General features: G+C 38.9%; 1 protein-coding gene across 2 annotated transcripts in view; it reads right to left on the reverse strand.

The window, feature by feature from the left end:
- Positions 1-15,892, reverse strand: part of LOC143266748 (cytochrome P450 2C27-like) — a 46,431-nt gene that overhangs the window by 9,216 nt on the left and 21,323 nt on the right. For both annotated transcript variants that reach the window (XM_076563014.1, XM_076563015.1), the window contains one exon: positions 5,697-5,838. In XM_076563014.1, coding sequence (XP_076419129.1) covers positions 5,697-5,838 — 142 coding nt within the window. The remainder of the gene's footprint in view (positions 1-5,696; positions 5,839-15,892) is intronic.

Raw genomic sequence — 15,892 nt, forward strand, 5'->3', positions numbered from 1 at the left:
TGTATAATTTTCTTATATGTTCCTATATGCTCAACATTTATGACTTTTCCATATAGGAGATGAAAATTTCAGTTACATCTACATCATTTACATAAACAAATACATACTAAAAATACACACACACACATTCACACTCACACATGCACACTTCCTCTTCCCCCTCACTTCATTAACAATATCATATTAGAACCTCATGAAACTGAAAAACTGTACGGCAAAAGATACCATCATTAGGACAAAACAACAGGCTACAGAAAAAGACTTTTACCAACTACACATCCAATAGATGGATATGATCCAAAATATATAAAGAATTCAAAAAATGGGATATCAAGAAAACCAATAACTCAACTAATAAGTGGGTTACAGATCTAAGCAGAGAATTCTCAAAAGATTAAACTCAATTTGCTGAGCAAAACTTAAAGAAACTTAGAAAAATGTTAAAAAACCTTAGTCATCAGGGAAATGCAAATCAAAACTACTTTGAGATTTCATCCTTTACCCCTCAGAATGGTGAAGATCAATTTTTAAAAAGTGACAGCTCAGGCTGAAAAGAAGTGATGCCAGAAGCTACTTATGCATTGTTGGTGGGAGTGCAAACCTGTACAGCATGACAGTGCATCAGGAAGAAGAGAATCTACCTCAAGACACAGCTGCACCACTCTTGGGCTTACACCTGACAGTTGCTTCAGCCTGTCACAGAAACACTTGCTCAACCATGTTCATTGCTGCTTTATTCATAATAGCCAGAAATTGGAAACAAAATAGATGTCTCTAAATAGAAAAATAGATTTTTTAAAATATGGTACATTTATAAAATGGAGTGTTACTCAGCCATTAAAATATCATGAAATTCTCAGGTAAATGGATGGGACTAGGAAAAAAATCACCCTGAATGACGTAATCCAGACTCAGAAAGACAAATATGGTACACATTCACTTACATGTGAATATTATCTGTTAAATCAATGATAACCAAGCTACAATCTGTAGAACCACAGTGGTTAGATGGTTAGATGTAAAGTAAGGGACTATGGAGGACAGATAGATCTAGTTAGGAAAGGGAAATAGAATAGTTATGGATATATTGGGATGACACTTGAGTGGGGAGAGGAGATAGGGACAAGGGAGGGAATACAGGAAAAGACAGATAAAATTCAAGGCCATTTGAGGGATAGTATGGAATCTTAATACAAAAAAAACTTCATATATATATATATATATATATATATATATATATATATATATATATATGAAACATATATGAAGGCGATCTAAATAAAATCATCAAGAGCCCCAACTGAACATCCCTTGTCACCAAAATGAATCTTCCAGTACCAGGCTTAAGTTACATCTAATTGAATTGTTGTTCAAAGGAGTTCCATAGAAATCTCAACAAACACAGGCTGTTGCCAAGATAATAAGTTACTCTCCACACGCTGATGGCAAAGTCCCATTGCTGAAGCAGCACTTATACAACACTGTGAACATGGAGAAGTCAAACTGATGCCTACATTAGAACCTTCACTTCTATGTCCCAGCATCTTTGGTACAGGAATATACTATGCATACTGTCAAAAGAGAAACATAAACCCCAACCCAACAACAAATCCTTTGATCAAAAATGGTGTCTTGCCTGCAAGATATGCTAGGGTAATGGTGGCATAAAACTTGTTGGAGTAACCAACCAAGACCTGATTTAACTTAAGGCCCAGTCCATGATATAAAACCCATTCCTAAAACTGCTTGTGGGCCAATAATGGGGCCCAGGGACCTATGTTAAAATCAAATACTCTGTTTTAAAACAAAACATTAACAATGGGACACAAAACAAAAAACAGCAATAAAATGACTCCGAACAACATTCTGCTATACTCGTAGATCACTGATTGCTCAGCCATCTTTAGAGAAGCTTCATTTTGCAGCACATAGCAACAAATATAGAAACCCTCAACTAGACATTATGCAGAGAGTGAGAGACCTTGGAATACTTAACACTAAATGCAATGTCTCCATCAAATCCCTCCCCTCAGGGATCAGGGAACCCTGTGGAATAGGAGGCAGAATGAGTATGAGAACCAGAGGGGATGGAGGATATTAAGAAAACAAGGCCCCATGAAATCAAAATAATCAAAGGACATGTGAACTCACAGAGACTGAGGCAGCATGCACATGTCCTGCACTGGTCTGCACTAGGTCCTTTGCATATATATTATGGCTTCCAGTTTAGTGTTTTTATGAGATTCCTTGATGTGCAATTGAATGGTTCTCTGTTTTTTGTGCCTTTTCTTGTGTTCTTTTCCTTTGTTTATTTTGTCCAATTCTGGTGTTACTTTTTGGTTGTGTCATGTTATATTTATTATATTATATTATATCATATATTATTTTTAGAAGCATGCTTGTTTTCTAATGAGAGGCAGAAAATGATATCTGGAGTGAGAGGAGATTGGGAGGAATAGGAAGGAGTAAAGTGAGGGGAAACTGCAATCATGACATACTACATGAAAAAAATCCATTTTCAATAAAAGGGAAAAGCAGCAGATTAGATTATAATACTTTGTTATACCAATAGTGATTGTTAGATTAACTGTAATTACATAAATATTATTCATTAACATGAAATTATGATTATTTTCCATTATTAGCATCTTCTTGATAAATGGATACCCTTTTATTTGTTTGTAATTTTCATTTCTTGACTTAGATTTATACTGGAAATTTAGGTAGATATTTTTAATAGCTAGGAATATATACTCAATTAAAAGGGGCATTAGACTACAGATTGTTTCTCTTTCATCCCTTATTTTTTGATAAACACCTACAGCACCCACAAGGTAAATGTTGAATTGGAAACTTCCCAGACCTGGTACCCAGCAACCTCTCTGATACTCTTGCCCTCCCACAAGAGCTATTCAGGCTCCTGGATCCCATGACTAACTGTGACTTTACTTTAGATAATAGGGTGAAAAACATTCTCATAAATTTTATGAAAAGATGGAAAATTGGACAAAAACTATGGCAAACCTTGAGCTCTCATCTTCCTTTTATTTTAGAAACTTATAAGAAACCAGCTGATCCACCTTAAACCTGAGAATATTTAATAACCAATTCTAAACAGAGCCCAAACCAGGTTCCTGCTTCTTGACTCATACGGGCAGCTAGACACCGCAAGACGCAGGTTTGAACACTGGTGGGTTTCTGGCGTGTGCGTTTGACCAGCAGTATGGCAGAAATGAGGCGTCTGCCAGCAGCACATTAAGCTGTGTGGTAGATTTAGTCTTTACTATTATTTAAAAAAAAATTTAAAATAGGTTTCTGGGATACACGCTGCTTTGATAAAACCTTAGACCCACAATTTCTGAGACTTGATGACTCACAGAACTGGCAGAAAATGCCATGTTTGTAAGCTGAAATGGGCAGAGCCAGCAGCCACAGCGCCATTTAAGTCGATCACACGTTTAAGTAAAGGTGTCTGTGAAAGGGTGATGGATTTTTGTTCATGGTTGTTTTTTAATATTTAACATTCATAGTTGTATTTTTAATATTTAATATTCACAAATGTGCTTGAAATCTTTGTTATCTAGCCTGGCTTGAATGTCAGTAATGAGAGTGGGATACATTAGAATTCATGATCATTGTGTGTCAGTCTCTTGAGTACAATTCTAAGGGTAGAAGATGTACTATCATTGACTGTTGTTTTGTCATAACTATAGGGGAATGGGGCTAGCTAAAGAAACCCACCATGGGCCCTGGAGCTCAGAACTAGGAAAAGATGGCTCAAATATGGCCAGTGAAAAAAACCGTTTGGTTCAAATCTGAGCCATCTCTGCCTCTGGTGAACTGACTTGTGAAACCAACCAATTATAGAGCAGGACAGTAGAATTTTTGCACTAGGGCCCAGGACCAGGGAAAGAAACACAGCCTATGTTTGGGACCTGAGCCAGAGAAATCAACCAAAGAAATAAGTCCTGACTCTGAATCTAGTGCCAAAATAACACTCTTGGTCCCTAAAATCAGAGTCAGTAAAAGAAATGAGCCCTGATCTTAGAGGTAGTGTCAAAAAGCCAAGAAAGGCCAGTGAAAAAAATACAGTTTGGCCCTGCAATCAGGGCCATCTCTGTCCCTAGCCCACATAACTGGCCAATCTCTGGGCAAGAAAAAAAAAACCTAGCCAATCACAGGTTATCTCTGCCCCCTGGATTTCCTATATAAACTGCCCCGCCTGATCAGTTGTGAGCTGTTCTCTCCATTCTGGTAGAGGCAGATACTCTCCTGTACTCTTCCTTCCCAAATAAATCTCAAAAGAGTTAAAAAAAAAAAAAAGAAACCAGCTGATCCTGAGAATTCTGATGTAGTCTCAATGAGAATAGTTTATATGAGATTCAGGCATCTCCCTGGAGAGTTCTATGATTGCATTCAATCCTAAAACTCCATGTGTGTGTTTTGGGTGAATGTTTTGAATCTATTCTGAATAATACAAGAAAAATATTTCCTATTGATGTGGTGAAATAAGGAGTTATAATTTATTTCTTTTGTCTGGAAATAGACTCTGCTGCTCACATTCATGGAATAAGGCAGAGAAAGGGCTCTGAGAACCAGAATTCTGGGACTCAAATGCCCCTGGGCTACTCTTTCATCCCTCCACACTTTTCATTACCTATCAGTCATCAATGTCTCAGGTTAAGGGCTTCTTGGACTCAGTTTCTTTTAAGAATTTTATTTTTCTGGAAGGGGGTCAGTTGCTGAATGGGAATAGGAAGAGAACCTCAGCAAGGTCAGCATGCTGTACACAACTTTATTCTCTACATAAACTTCTATTCCTTTGGAACAGGAGTCTTTACTGGTCTGTAGCTGTAGATCCACAACTTGTTTGTCTTACTACATGCATGTTGATCTAACATTAATGTTTCAACATCATCTTTCTTGCTCTATACTTTTTTCATTCCTCACACTATTTTTTTTCAGTAATTGCTGAGGCCTCCTTGTCTGCATACTGTTATCTTTTCCTATCTTAAAAATATAAATTTTGATTGACTTTTGTGCTTTTATCATGTAGTATATATTGGGCACAGGAGGGAAGGTGTGTTTCATATATGCTGGAACACTGGATCTGTTTTAGAGTACAGTGTGAAAAATACTATTGGTACAGTTGAAAAAATCATTGTTCAACAGAAGATTAAGGAAATGGACGTATGAAGTGAAAAAATTCCTTAATATACATTTTCTGCATTAATGGAAAATTTTTGTAGAGCATCTAAATATTTTGAACACTTCTCAGAATGAACATTATATCAGCCAGACTCAGTACATTCTAGGCTTTCTGCTTATGCTTCTGTGAGGTGAGTTTTCTTTTCTCCACCCCACAGTTAGTTGCATCAGAATGAGGAAAGGAAGATGAAAGGTTTTAGCTGATCTGAAGACATGATTTTTGAGAATAAAAGAACATGTATCCACAGGACAATGTATGCTGACCACTCCCATCGTAACTTACCTTCCAGAGAACTCACACATTGATCCAAATTTGATCGCTTTTCCTACAGTTTGAGTCTGTTTCTCTTAGTCATGCTGTTCCTTATAGCCAGTGAATGGCACAAAAGGTGAAGGACTGAGACTTCTCTAAGAATGACACACAGGACACTAGCAGAGACTTCCCAGTATCTTATAGGAACTCTGTGCATTATTATCTGAGTCCTCACCTGTGACATGTGGGTGCTTCAGCAGGAGCAGGAGAGCATATCTCAGCGTTGTGCTTGTTGTCTCTGTTCCAGCAGCAAACAGATTACCCACAGTTGTTGCCAGATGTTCAAGTGTAAATTCTGATTGTTGATTGTGGTTTTCCTAAGAATAATTTGATGTAATAATGTGATAAATTCTTTATCAGTACATCTGATTACAATGGCTCTGCAGTTTACACAAGTTTATATATTTGTTACCGAAAGTGTAAAAGTTAAAGTAAAACTCTGTAGCTCCCATTCCTTATGGTTTTTATAACTCTATAGAAATTCACTGAGCTGCATAGACTGGTGGTCTTGTTAACTTGACATGAACATTTATTTATATGCAATTATTTTATATTATGACTTCTACAAAATGTTTGTTTTATGTTGTTGCCACCAAAAATTCTGGAATGTAGAGTAGAGGAAAAATTAACATACAATTTCAAAGACTATGGCACAGATTTTTATAATTTTTGATTTCACCCTAATTTCTTACAAGCCTAACTTTTGTATTGATGTGATTATCTGCACATAAGTGTGTACATTTTTGTACTTTTATGCCCTAAAAACATAAATAAAACATTTTATTTATTAATTATTTTCTCCCATCAAAATCATATGAAGAACAGTGGAGGACATTTGATTCTATGTCTGGGAATTCTCTATTAAACTAAGATGGGTCATTAATGAGATTCTTTGTCCTTAAGTTAAGTAAACCCATTTTTTAGCACATTAGTAACTAGATTTCCTCTTAGTTTTAAAAATTATCAATCTTGACATTGTATCCCACATTTTTTATCCATCCATCCATCCATCCATCCATCCATCCATCCATCCATCCATCCATCGAAGACTTCTAGACTGATTTTCTCATTGATTTGAGAAATACAGTCAGAAACACACATGAAAGTGGAGGTGCCTTTTCCATGTGCTGATGTACTTTGGATGTAAGCTCAGCAGTAAGCACTTGAGTCCCATTATAGACACAGAGATAGAGAGAGTCTAGAAGACCCCTTACAATGTTTTCCACAATTTGCTGTAACAACTGACACTCTTATCAACATCATATTTAGTGTCCTTCTCATTCCATTATCACCAGCAGTTTTTTTTTCTTTGAAAAAGTTCCGCAATTACTACTAGAGTCAAATCTCATTGTGATATTATTTGTCCTTTCAGTTGGAAAATGGCATCCATAATTTTATTGGTCATTTGAACTTATTCTTTGAAGGATAATATCTAAAACTATGGGGGAACTTAAAATGAAAATCAAAAAGATATGAAAATGGCACAGTGTAAAATACTTTAAGGACTATAAACTATGGCCGAGTGGTAATTATCCCCAAATTCTATGGTTACTGAAAAAAATCAGTCACCAAACTATTACTCTGTGATGATATATTATGTACTCTAATATAGCTTGCCTGATGATCACAGGACAGAGCCAGCCACTAGATTAGAAACAGAGTCAGGCAGAGGTGGCACACACCTTTAATACCTTCACTTGAGATGTCATGCCTTTCCTTGGGAAGCACATGCACCTTTAATCCCAGGAAGTGATATGGCAGGCCAGAGAAAGGTATATAAGTTGTGACAAAGCAGAAACTCATTCTCTTTAGACTGAGGATTTCATAGTGATAAGGATAAGTGACTGGTTGTTCAGCCTCTATCTTTCAGCTTACATCCTCATCTGGCTTTGGGTTTTGTTATTAAAAGACAATCTAAGTTTTGAACAATATCAGGCATCCAACTTGTAGAGCATGAATTCACAAAAGCTGCTTGCCTGTGGCCTTGCAGGCCCTGGATTTGGACAAAATTGAAGAAGTAGGAAAGAAAATTGAGTCATTTCCCAAATTTATATAGGACCCAGAAGAAACCTACACTGATTTCTTATAAAGACTGACTTCATAAGTGAATAGAATGATACCAAATTCAGAAGCTAGACAGAGAGTAATTGAATCTCTGACTTTTGAAAATGCTAAAACAAAATACAAAAGATTGTTAGGCCATTAACAGCAAGATCAACACCCTTGGAGGAATGGATCCAAGATCCAGTTACTATTGAATCTCATGACCATGATAATACTTGGATAGGAGAGGTGATTTCCAGAGATTTGAAGAAAACTAGTAATGTCAGATGTTTTAATTGCATTAAACAAGATCACCTAAAAAGGAACTCTAAACAGGGCATTCCGAGAAATAATGTTTTCTCAAGGAATAATCCCAATAGAGCATCCCTCCCTTCTGGGATGTGGGAAAAGGAGATGCTGGACTAACAAATGTAGATCAACAAGGGACAAAAAAGTAATCATTGCCTTTGCAATTGGAAAATTCTCTGAGGAGCCTCTCTCTTGCCCCCACATCAAATCCCATTCAATCCTTTCCTGTAATTGTGGAGAAAATTCCTTCCCAAAGCAATTGACAAACCTAATGCCTATTGTGTAAAAAAAATTCAATAGATGATAGAACATCTATAGAAAATAAATAAAAAATTCAGGAAAAACCATAAATCAAAATTGATACAGATTAGATTGGAAACTCCCCAAAGTTAGGCTTGGGGAAGGGTGTTGTTTTTTTGTCATTTCAGGATAACAAAAACAACCATCTTGAGGAATTAAAAGACTTTTGGACAAATAAGCATCCAAAGAAAAGGGAGAAATACCTGGAAAAAATTACCAAGAAAAGGAGTAATCTGACCTAATGCAATCTCTGAAGTATGGATGATAGGACCCCAAAACAATGATTCCACATGGACTATGATAATGACATTAAGCTGACAAACACTACCCAAAGATCAACTACAAACTGCTCAGGGCAATTTCGAGATGGCTAGTTGAGATGATCTAACCTCACAGACTACATGAGCAAGGACTTGAGACAAGCCCTGTACTTTCCCATTATCCAGAGAATGGACAACAAATGATAGAGCTACCTCTCCCAGGACTTGACAATTAACTCAAATTTTTTGTTCAGGATTCCCTAAAGATGCCTTTGCATGACCCCAAAAACACCCAAACAGCAGGAAGTACTTTTAAAAATATGATGTGCACATTTTCAGGAGGTGGGATGGGTGGTTTTTGGACACTCAATGTGTTATGTATAGTTGTCATTGTTTATTATGGTTGGTTACAAGTTGTTAATTGTTAACAGTCAGAAAAGAAAGCTAAACAGAAGAAAATTAGATTCAGGGTTCTTGTTTAAAAAAAAGGAAAGAGCCGGGCGGTGGTGGCGCACGCCTTTAATCCCAGCACTCGGGAGGCAGAGCCAGGCGGATCTCTGTGAGTTCGAGGCCAGCCTGGGCTACCAAGTGAGCTCCAGGAAAGGCGCAAAGCTACACAGAGAAACCCTGTCTCGAAAAACCAAAAAAAAAAAAAAAAAGGAAAGAAAAAAAGAAGATATAGATATGATAAGATAAAAGGTAGATTATTGAATCTACTCTCAAAAAAGATGTAAAAATGATGGATGAAGGGTATATTATTGAATCTACTCTGAAAAAAAAGGACAGGGACATGATAAGATAAAAAGACAGATTATTGAATCTACTTTTAAAAAGCAACTTGTTTTAAATATTTTAGTTTGGATTGGATTTTTGTATATTGTATACAAATTATGTATACTGATACAAATTTGAGATTGATTTTGTTATAAAATACTGTACATGGCCGGGCGGTGGTGGCGCACGCCTTTAATCCCAGCACTCGGGAGGCAGAGACAGGCGGATCTCTGTGAGTTTGAGGCCAGCCTGGGCTACCAAGTGAGCTCCAGGAAAGGCGCAAAGCTACACAGAGAAACCCTGTCTCGAAAAACCAAAAAAAAAAAAAAAATACTGTACATACCATATTTGTCTTTCTGAGTCTGGGTTACCTCACTCAGGATGATTTTTTCTAGATCCATCCATTTGCCTGCAAACCTCATGATGTCATTGTTTTTCTCTGCTGAGTAGTATTCCATTGTGTATATGTGCCACAATTTATTTATCCATTCTTCAGTTGAAGGGCATCTAGGTTGTTTCCAGGTTTTGGCTATTACAAACAATGCTGGTATGAACATAGCTGAGCAAGTGCTCTTGTGGGCTGATTGAGCATTTCTTGGTATAGTGGTATAGCTGGATCTTGGGGGAGATTGATTCCCAATTTTCTAAGAAAGTGCCACATTGATTTCCAAAGTGGTTGTACAAGCTTGCATTCCCACCAGCAGTGGAGGAGAGTTCCCCTAGTTCCACATCCTCTCCAGCATAAAGTGTCCTCAGTGTTTTTGATCTTAGCCATTCTGACAGGCATAAAGTGGTAGGAGGATACTAGATGTGGAACAAGGATCACTGGACTGCTACTCACATCACCAGTGAGACTACCTGGAAAACAGGACCCCAAGAAAGACAGGAGGATCACCCAATGACGGAGAAATGGCTGAGATCTACATAAACAACCTGGACATGAGTGGGAGCAATGAAGGGCGAGGGTCGAGGGAAAGAGAGCGGGAGATCCCAGCTGGATCAAGAACAGAGAGGGAGAACAAGGAATAGGAGACCATGGCAAATGAAGACCACATGAGAAAAGGAAGAAACAAAGTGCTAAAGAGGCCCACAGAAATCCACAAAGATACCCCCACAAAAGACTGCTGGCAATGGTCCAGAGACAGCCGGGACTGACCTACTCTGGTGATGGGATGGCCAAACACCCCCTAATAGTTGTGCCAGAAACCCCTTCCAAGAACTGAGGAATCTGGATGCAGACATCCATGGCTAGGCCCTGGGTGGAGCTCTGGGAGTCTAATTAGCGAGAAAGATGAGGGTTTATATGAGTGAGAATTGTTGGAACCAAGGTTGGATAAAGCACAGGGACAAATAGCCAGATGAATGGAAACACATGAACTATGAACCAAAGGCTGAGGGGCCCCCAACTGGATCAGGCCCTCTGAATAGGTGAGACAGTTAATTGGCTTGATCTGTTTGGGAGGCATCTAGGCAGTGGTACCGGGTCCTGGGCTTGTTGCATGAGTTAGCTGTTTGAAACCTGGGACTTATGCAGGGACGCTTGGCTCAATCTGGGAGGAGGGGACTGGACCTGCCTGGATTGAGCCTACCAGGTCGATCTCAATCCTTGGGGGAGGCTTTGCCCTGGAGGAGGTGGGAATGGGGAGTGGGCTGGGGGGAAGGGGAGGGGGGCAGGAAGGGGGAGAACAAGGGAATCTGTGGCTGTTATGTAGAACTGAATGGTATTGTAAAATAAAAGGAAAAAATTTAGAATATTAAAAAAAATACTGTACATGTATTTCTAAGCTTGTTCAAGATATTGTACCTATACAGCTCATTTAACTATGTAATATAAATTTTTAGTCCTTGAAAGTTATAATTACCAACTAATGGGGATATAAAGAAATGCAAGTTAGTAGTTAGTCATTACAATCAAACTTGTAAGTCATATTAGGTATGTTTCCAAGGTCAACCCGAGATATAGCTTAGATATACAGGTCATCTTCAAACACTTCAGATTTCTATAGAATATGATATTTAAGATATTTTAATAACATAGATTTTTGTTATGATTAAGAGACATGTCTCCTCCTGGCAGCACTAATTTACTTCAGAGAAGATTGTGTGTATTGAAGAAGATCCAATGGAGTTTACATTCTTTGTGGCAAAAGTTAGCCACTGGGCAAAAAAAAAATGCCTTTGCCTCAACAGCTGACAGTATGCTATCCAAAATAGACAAGCAGGACACAATAGGAAGGACTGTCAAATCTTGCCAAGAAAAGGTAGGAAGTACCTTCAGAAAATTCTGCTTCACAAATAAGTGTGTCATACATGCCAGGACTGTAGGCCAAAGATGGATGCCCGAACGTTGCAGAGAAATCTTGGGTGACTGTCCACACAGCCAGCTGTTTCTGTCACTTCTCAAATTTTTTGGAAGTTGCTTGTTTGTACTTCCTGCTTACTCAGTTAATATTATTTCCTTCTCAGGTCTCTGAGGTGGTTGAAGGTTAGTTATAGTTTTCCTTGTTAATAAACTCAGAACAGAAACTCAGGTATAAAGTGTGTAAGTTTGAAAGACATCGAAAGATAGTTTTCAGTTGGTAATACATGTTAGGATAGAAAGTGAATTAGGTACAACTGAGTTCCAAGACTGCTCCATTCAAAGGAAGAGTCTTCACCATGATGACGGAACAGCAGGATAACTACATGAAAATAAGGATTCTGGAAGAGTAAATTAGGCATAAGCCTCATTCCTTATGATTTGGACTCATAGATTTCAGAACAAGGTACCAAAAACCCAGATGAACCAGACTTCATCCATTAAAAATGCTAATGTGTTTTGGACATAATTAAGAATGTGAGAGAACTGGACACAGCCAGTCCCCAGGAACCCCCACTCAACTCTGCCCAAGTTGGTAGCCTGCAAGGAAAACTCCCATGATCAGGCTCCTCCACCAAAACTCCCCATTGGACCCTGAGATCTACAAGACCCACACCCTACCCCAAATACCCATCTGCCTCTGACCCCAGTAACTTCCTGAAACAAGGAATTTTCCAGATCCCATTTTTAGGGAAAGGGGGCTTACTAAAGAAACCCACCGTGACCCTGGAGCCCAGAATTAGGGAATGATGGATCAGATAAGGCCAATGACAGAAACACAGTTTAGCTCAGATCAGAGCCATCTCTGCCCCTGTCCAACTGACTTGTGAAACCAACCAATCACAGAGCAGGATAGTAGAACCCTTGGCCCCGGGGTTGAATCCATGCCGTAGACTTCCTGTGAAAACCGCCCTGCCTAGTCAGTTAAAAAGGAAGGCTGTTCTCTCCACCCTGGTAGAGACAGCTAGTCTCCTGGACTCCTCCTCCCCAAATAAACCTTTTCCTCAAAAGTTTTTTGGGTGTGAATATCTTAATTCACTGGTGTAGAGATCCTTGCTGAGACGGCCCCAGTGGAAAGAACAAGAGAAAGAGAGCTGAAATAGCAGGCCAAGGAGGAGCTGAACAGATCTTTGCTAAGATGTCCCTCAGTGGACAGAATTATAACTAACACTTTTCGCCAGAGCTGGAGATTGCTACATTTCTTCAGGGGTTTCCTGTTTTGCAGAGTGAAGCATAAGAAGCAACATTTTAGGCCAGAGAAGCAGAGGTCTGCTAGGAAGTCCATTTAAGTGGGGGCTGAGCAAAGCTCAGCTGTAGAGGCTCTCCAGGATAGGAGCAGGATTGCTATATCCTGTGGGTAGACCATCCCCCATAACACCAGGTATACCTTGACTTTCTGGAAGAATCAGGGTATCCTTCCCTGCTGAAGCAGTTTCAGGCTTGACTCTCCTGAGAAGTCAGAAAAATCGCCCTCCAGGGCTGTCTCCTTGCAGTTTCAGCCTTTACAGCTCTGCTACACAGATCCAGGTGTCCAGGACACTTTCAGGGCAGAGCTCTTGTTCTTAGCAGCTTGAGGTGTCTGGGATACCTTGTCCTCCAGGGTTGAACTATCTTCAGTTCAGCCATTAGAGCTGTGCTACAAGCTCTAGGTGTCTGGGACACCTTCAGGGTAGATCTATTGTTCTGAGCAGCTTGAGGTGTTTGGGATACCTTGCTCTCCAGAGCTGAACTGTCTCCTTGCAGTTTCAGCCATCAATTTGCTAACATTTTGGTGCCGAAACCTGGACACCAAACCCACAGAATTGCAAAACGTGCAATTTACTAACACCATTGGACTAAGAGTAACTTCCTGAGACAAGGAATCCACCAGTTCTCATTGGACCATGAGTAGCTTCCTGAGACACAGAATCTGCCAGCTCTCAATGGACCAAGAGAGGCTTGCTGAGACACAGAATCCACCAGCTCTGACTGAATTAAGAGCCCTGATAAGACTAAGAATATTTTCCTGAGTCACAGAATCAACTAGCATGGATTGCACCCAGAGCAGCTCCCTGAGACACAGAATCTGCCAGCTCCAATTAAACCAAGAGCTCAGATTGGACCCAAAGGGACCCCCTGAGACACAGACACAACAAGCACAGAGTAGACCAACAGCAGCTCGTTCAGACACAGGGACCTCTTGCAATGATTAGAGGAAGACATAGGCACACATCAGTGCAAAAATACATACAACAACATAAAGAGCAATATGGCATCACCAGAACCTAGCCCTCCTCCAACAGTAAGACCTGAACATCACAATGTAGAAGAAACAGAAGAAAGTGACCTTAAAAATAGCTTCATGAGAATGCTAGAGGCCTTTAAAGAAAAAAATGAAAAATTCCTTTAAAGAAATTGAGAAACAGACAAACAAAAAAATTGGAAGAAATCAATAAACAAATTGAGGAAAAGACAAACAAAAAATTGGAAGAAATCAATAAATCCCTTAAAGAAAGCCTAGAAAACCATGAAAAAGCAATTAAACATGTGAAGGAAACAGTTCAACATCTGAAAATTGAAATAGAAACAATGAAAAAGACACAAACAAAGGAAATGCTGGAAATAGAACATCTAAATAACTGAATAGGAGACACAGATGCAAGCATAACAAATAGAATGCAAGAGATGGAAGACAGAATCTCTAGTGTAGAGTATACAATAGAGCAAATAGATTCATCAGTCAAAGAAAACACCAAACCAAAAAAGTCATAACACAAAAGGTTCAGGAAATCTGGGACACCACCAAAGCTAAGAATAATAAGGATAGAAGAAGGAGAAGAATGCCAACTCAAAGGTACAGAAAATATATTCAACAAAATCATGGAAGAAAACTTTCCCAACTTAAAGAAGAAAATAACTATAAAAATACAAAAAGCTTATAGAACACCAAATAGACTAGACCCCCATGCCAAAAGTCCCCTCACCACATAATAATCAAACCATTAAACATACAGAATAAAGAAAGAATATTAAAAGCAGCAAAGGAAAAAGGCCAAGTGACTTATAAAGGCAAACCTATTAGAATAGCAGCTGACTTCACACTGGAGACTTTGAAAACCAGAAGGTCCTGGACAGATGTAGTGGTAAGAGACCATGGATGCCAGCCTAGACTAATATAACCAGCAAAACTTTCAATCACCATAGACAGAGTGAACAAGACATTCCAAGATAAAAACCAGATTTAAACAATACCTATCCACAAATCCAACCCTACAGAAAGTACTAGAAGGGAAATTCCAAACTAAGGAAGTCAGATACACCCATGAAAACATAGGCAATAGATAACCTCACAATAGTAAATCCCAAAGAAGAGAAATTCACACAGTACCACCAAAGATAATAGGAACTAAGAATCACTGGTCATTAATATCCCCTAATATCAATGGACTTAATTCACCTATTAAACGACACAGGCTAACAGAATGGATACAAAAGCAGGACCCATCTTTCTGCTGCATACAAGAATCACACTTCAACTTCAAAGACAGACACTACCTCAGAGTGAAAGCCTGGGAAAAGTCTTTCCAGTCAAATGGTCTTAAAAAGCAAGCTGAGGTAGCTATCCTAATATCTAACAAAACAGACTTCAAACTAAAGTCAATCAAGAGAGACTGAGAAGGACATTACATACTCATCACAGGAAAGATCCACCAAGATGAAGTTTCAGTTCTGAGCATTTATGCCCCAAATATAAGGGCACCCACATTTGTAAAAGAAACATTACTAAAGCTTATATCACACATCAAACCCCACACATTAATAGTGGGAGACTTCAACAACCCTCTCTCATCACTGAACAGATCTGTCAGATAGAAACTTAGAAATAAGGGACATAATTGATGTTATGACTCAAATGGACTTAATTGATATCCACAGAACATTCTACCTAACAAAAAAGAATATACCTTCTTCTCAGCACCCCATGGAACTTTCTCTAAAATCAACCACATGCTTGGTTATTGGTAAAATTATTAAGGCCACTCCACATAGTTAAATGGGAGGTTTATTTTGTGGTGTAACTTACAAGTGAATGGATTGTTTACAGAGTCTGGGAAAGGTGTAGTGCAGTCCAGCAGTGTTCTCTGGAAAACTCTGCTCGTTCTACCTCCTGCGTCCAGGGTCCAAGAACTAAGAGAGACAGCACATCTGGATCTCATGTCTTCAGGGTCCTCCCTTGGCCCCGCCTTGTAGGTGTGACAGTTACCAAAACCTCAATGGTGGTTGGAACTATCAGATCAAAGCTGGAATGGCTACCCACTACATCTCCCCCTTTTGTCTAAATAAGAA

This window comes from Peromyscus maniculatus, chromosome 1 (assembly GCF_049852395.1).
Source record: "Peromyscus maniculatus bairdii isolate BWxNUB_F1_BW_parent chromosome 1, HU_Pman_BW_mat_3.1, whole genome shotgun sequence".
NCBI lineage: Eukaryota > Metazoa > Chordata > Mammalia > Rodentia > Cricetidae > Peromyscus > Peromyscus maniculatus.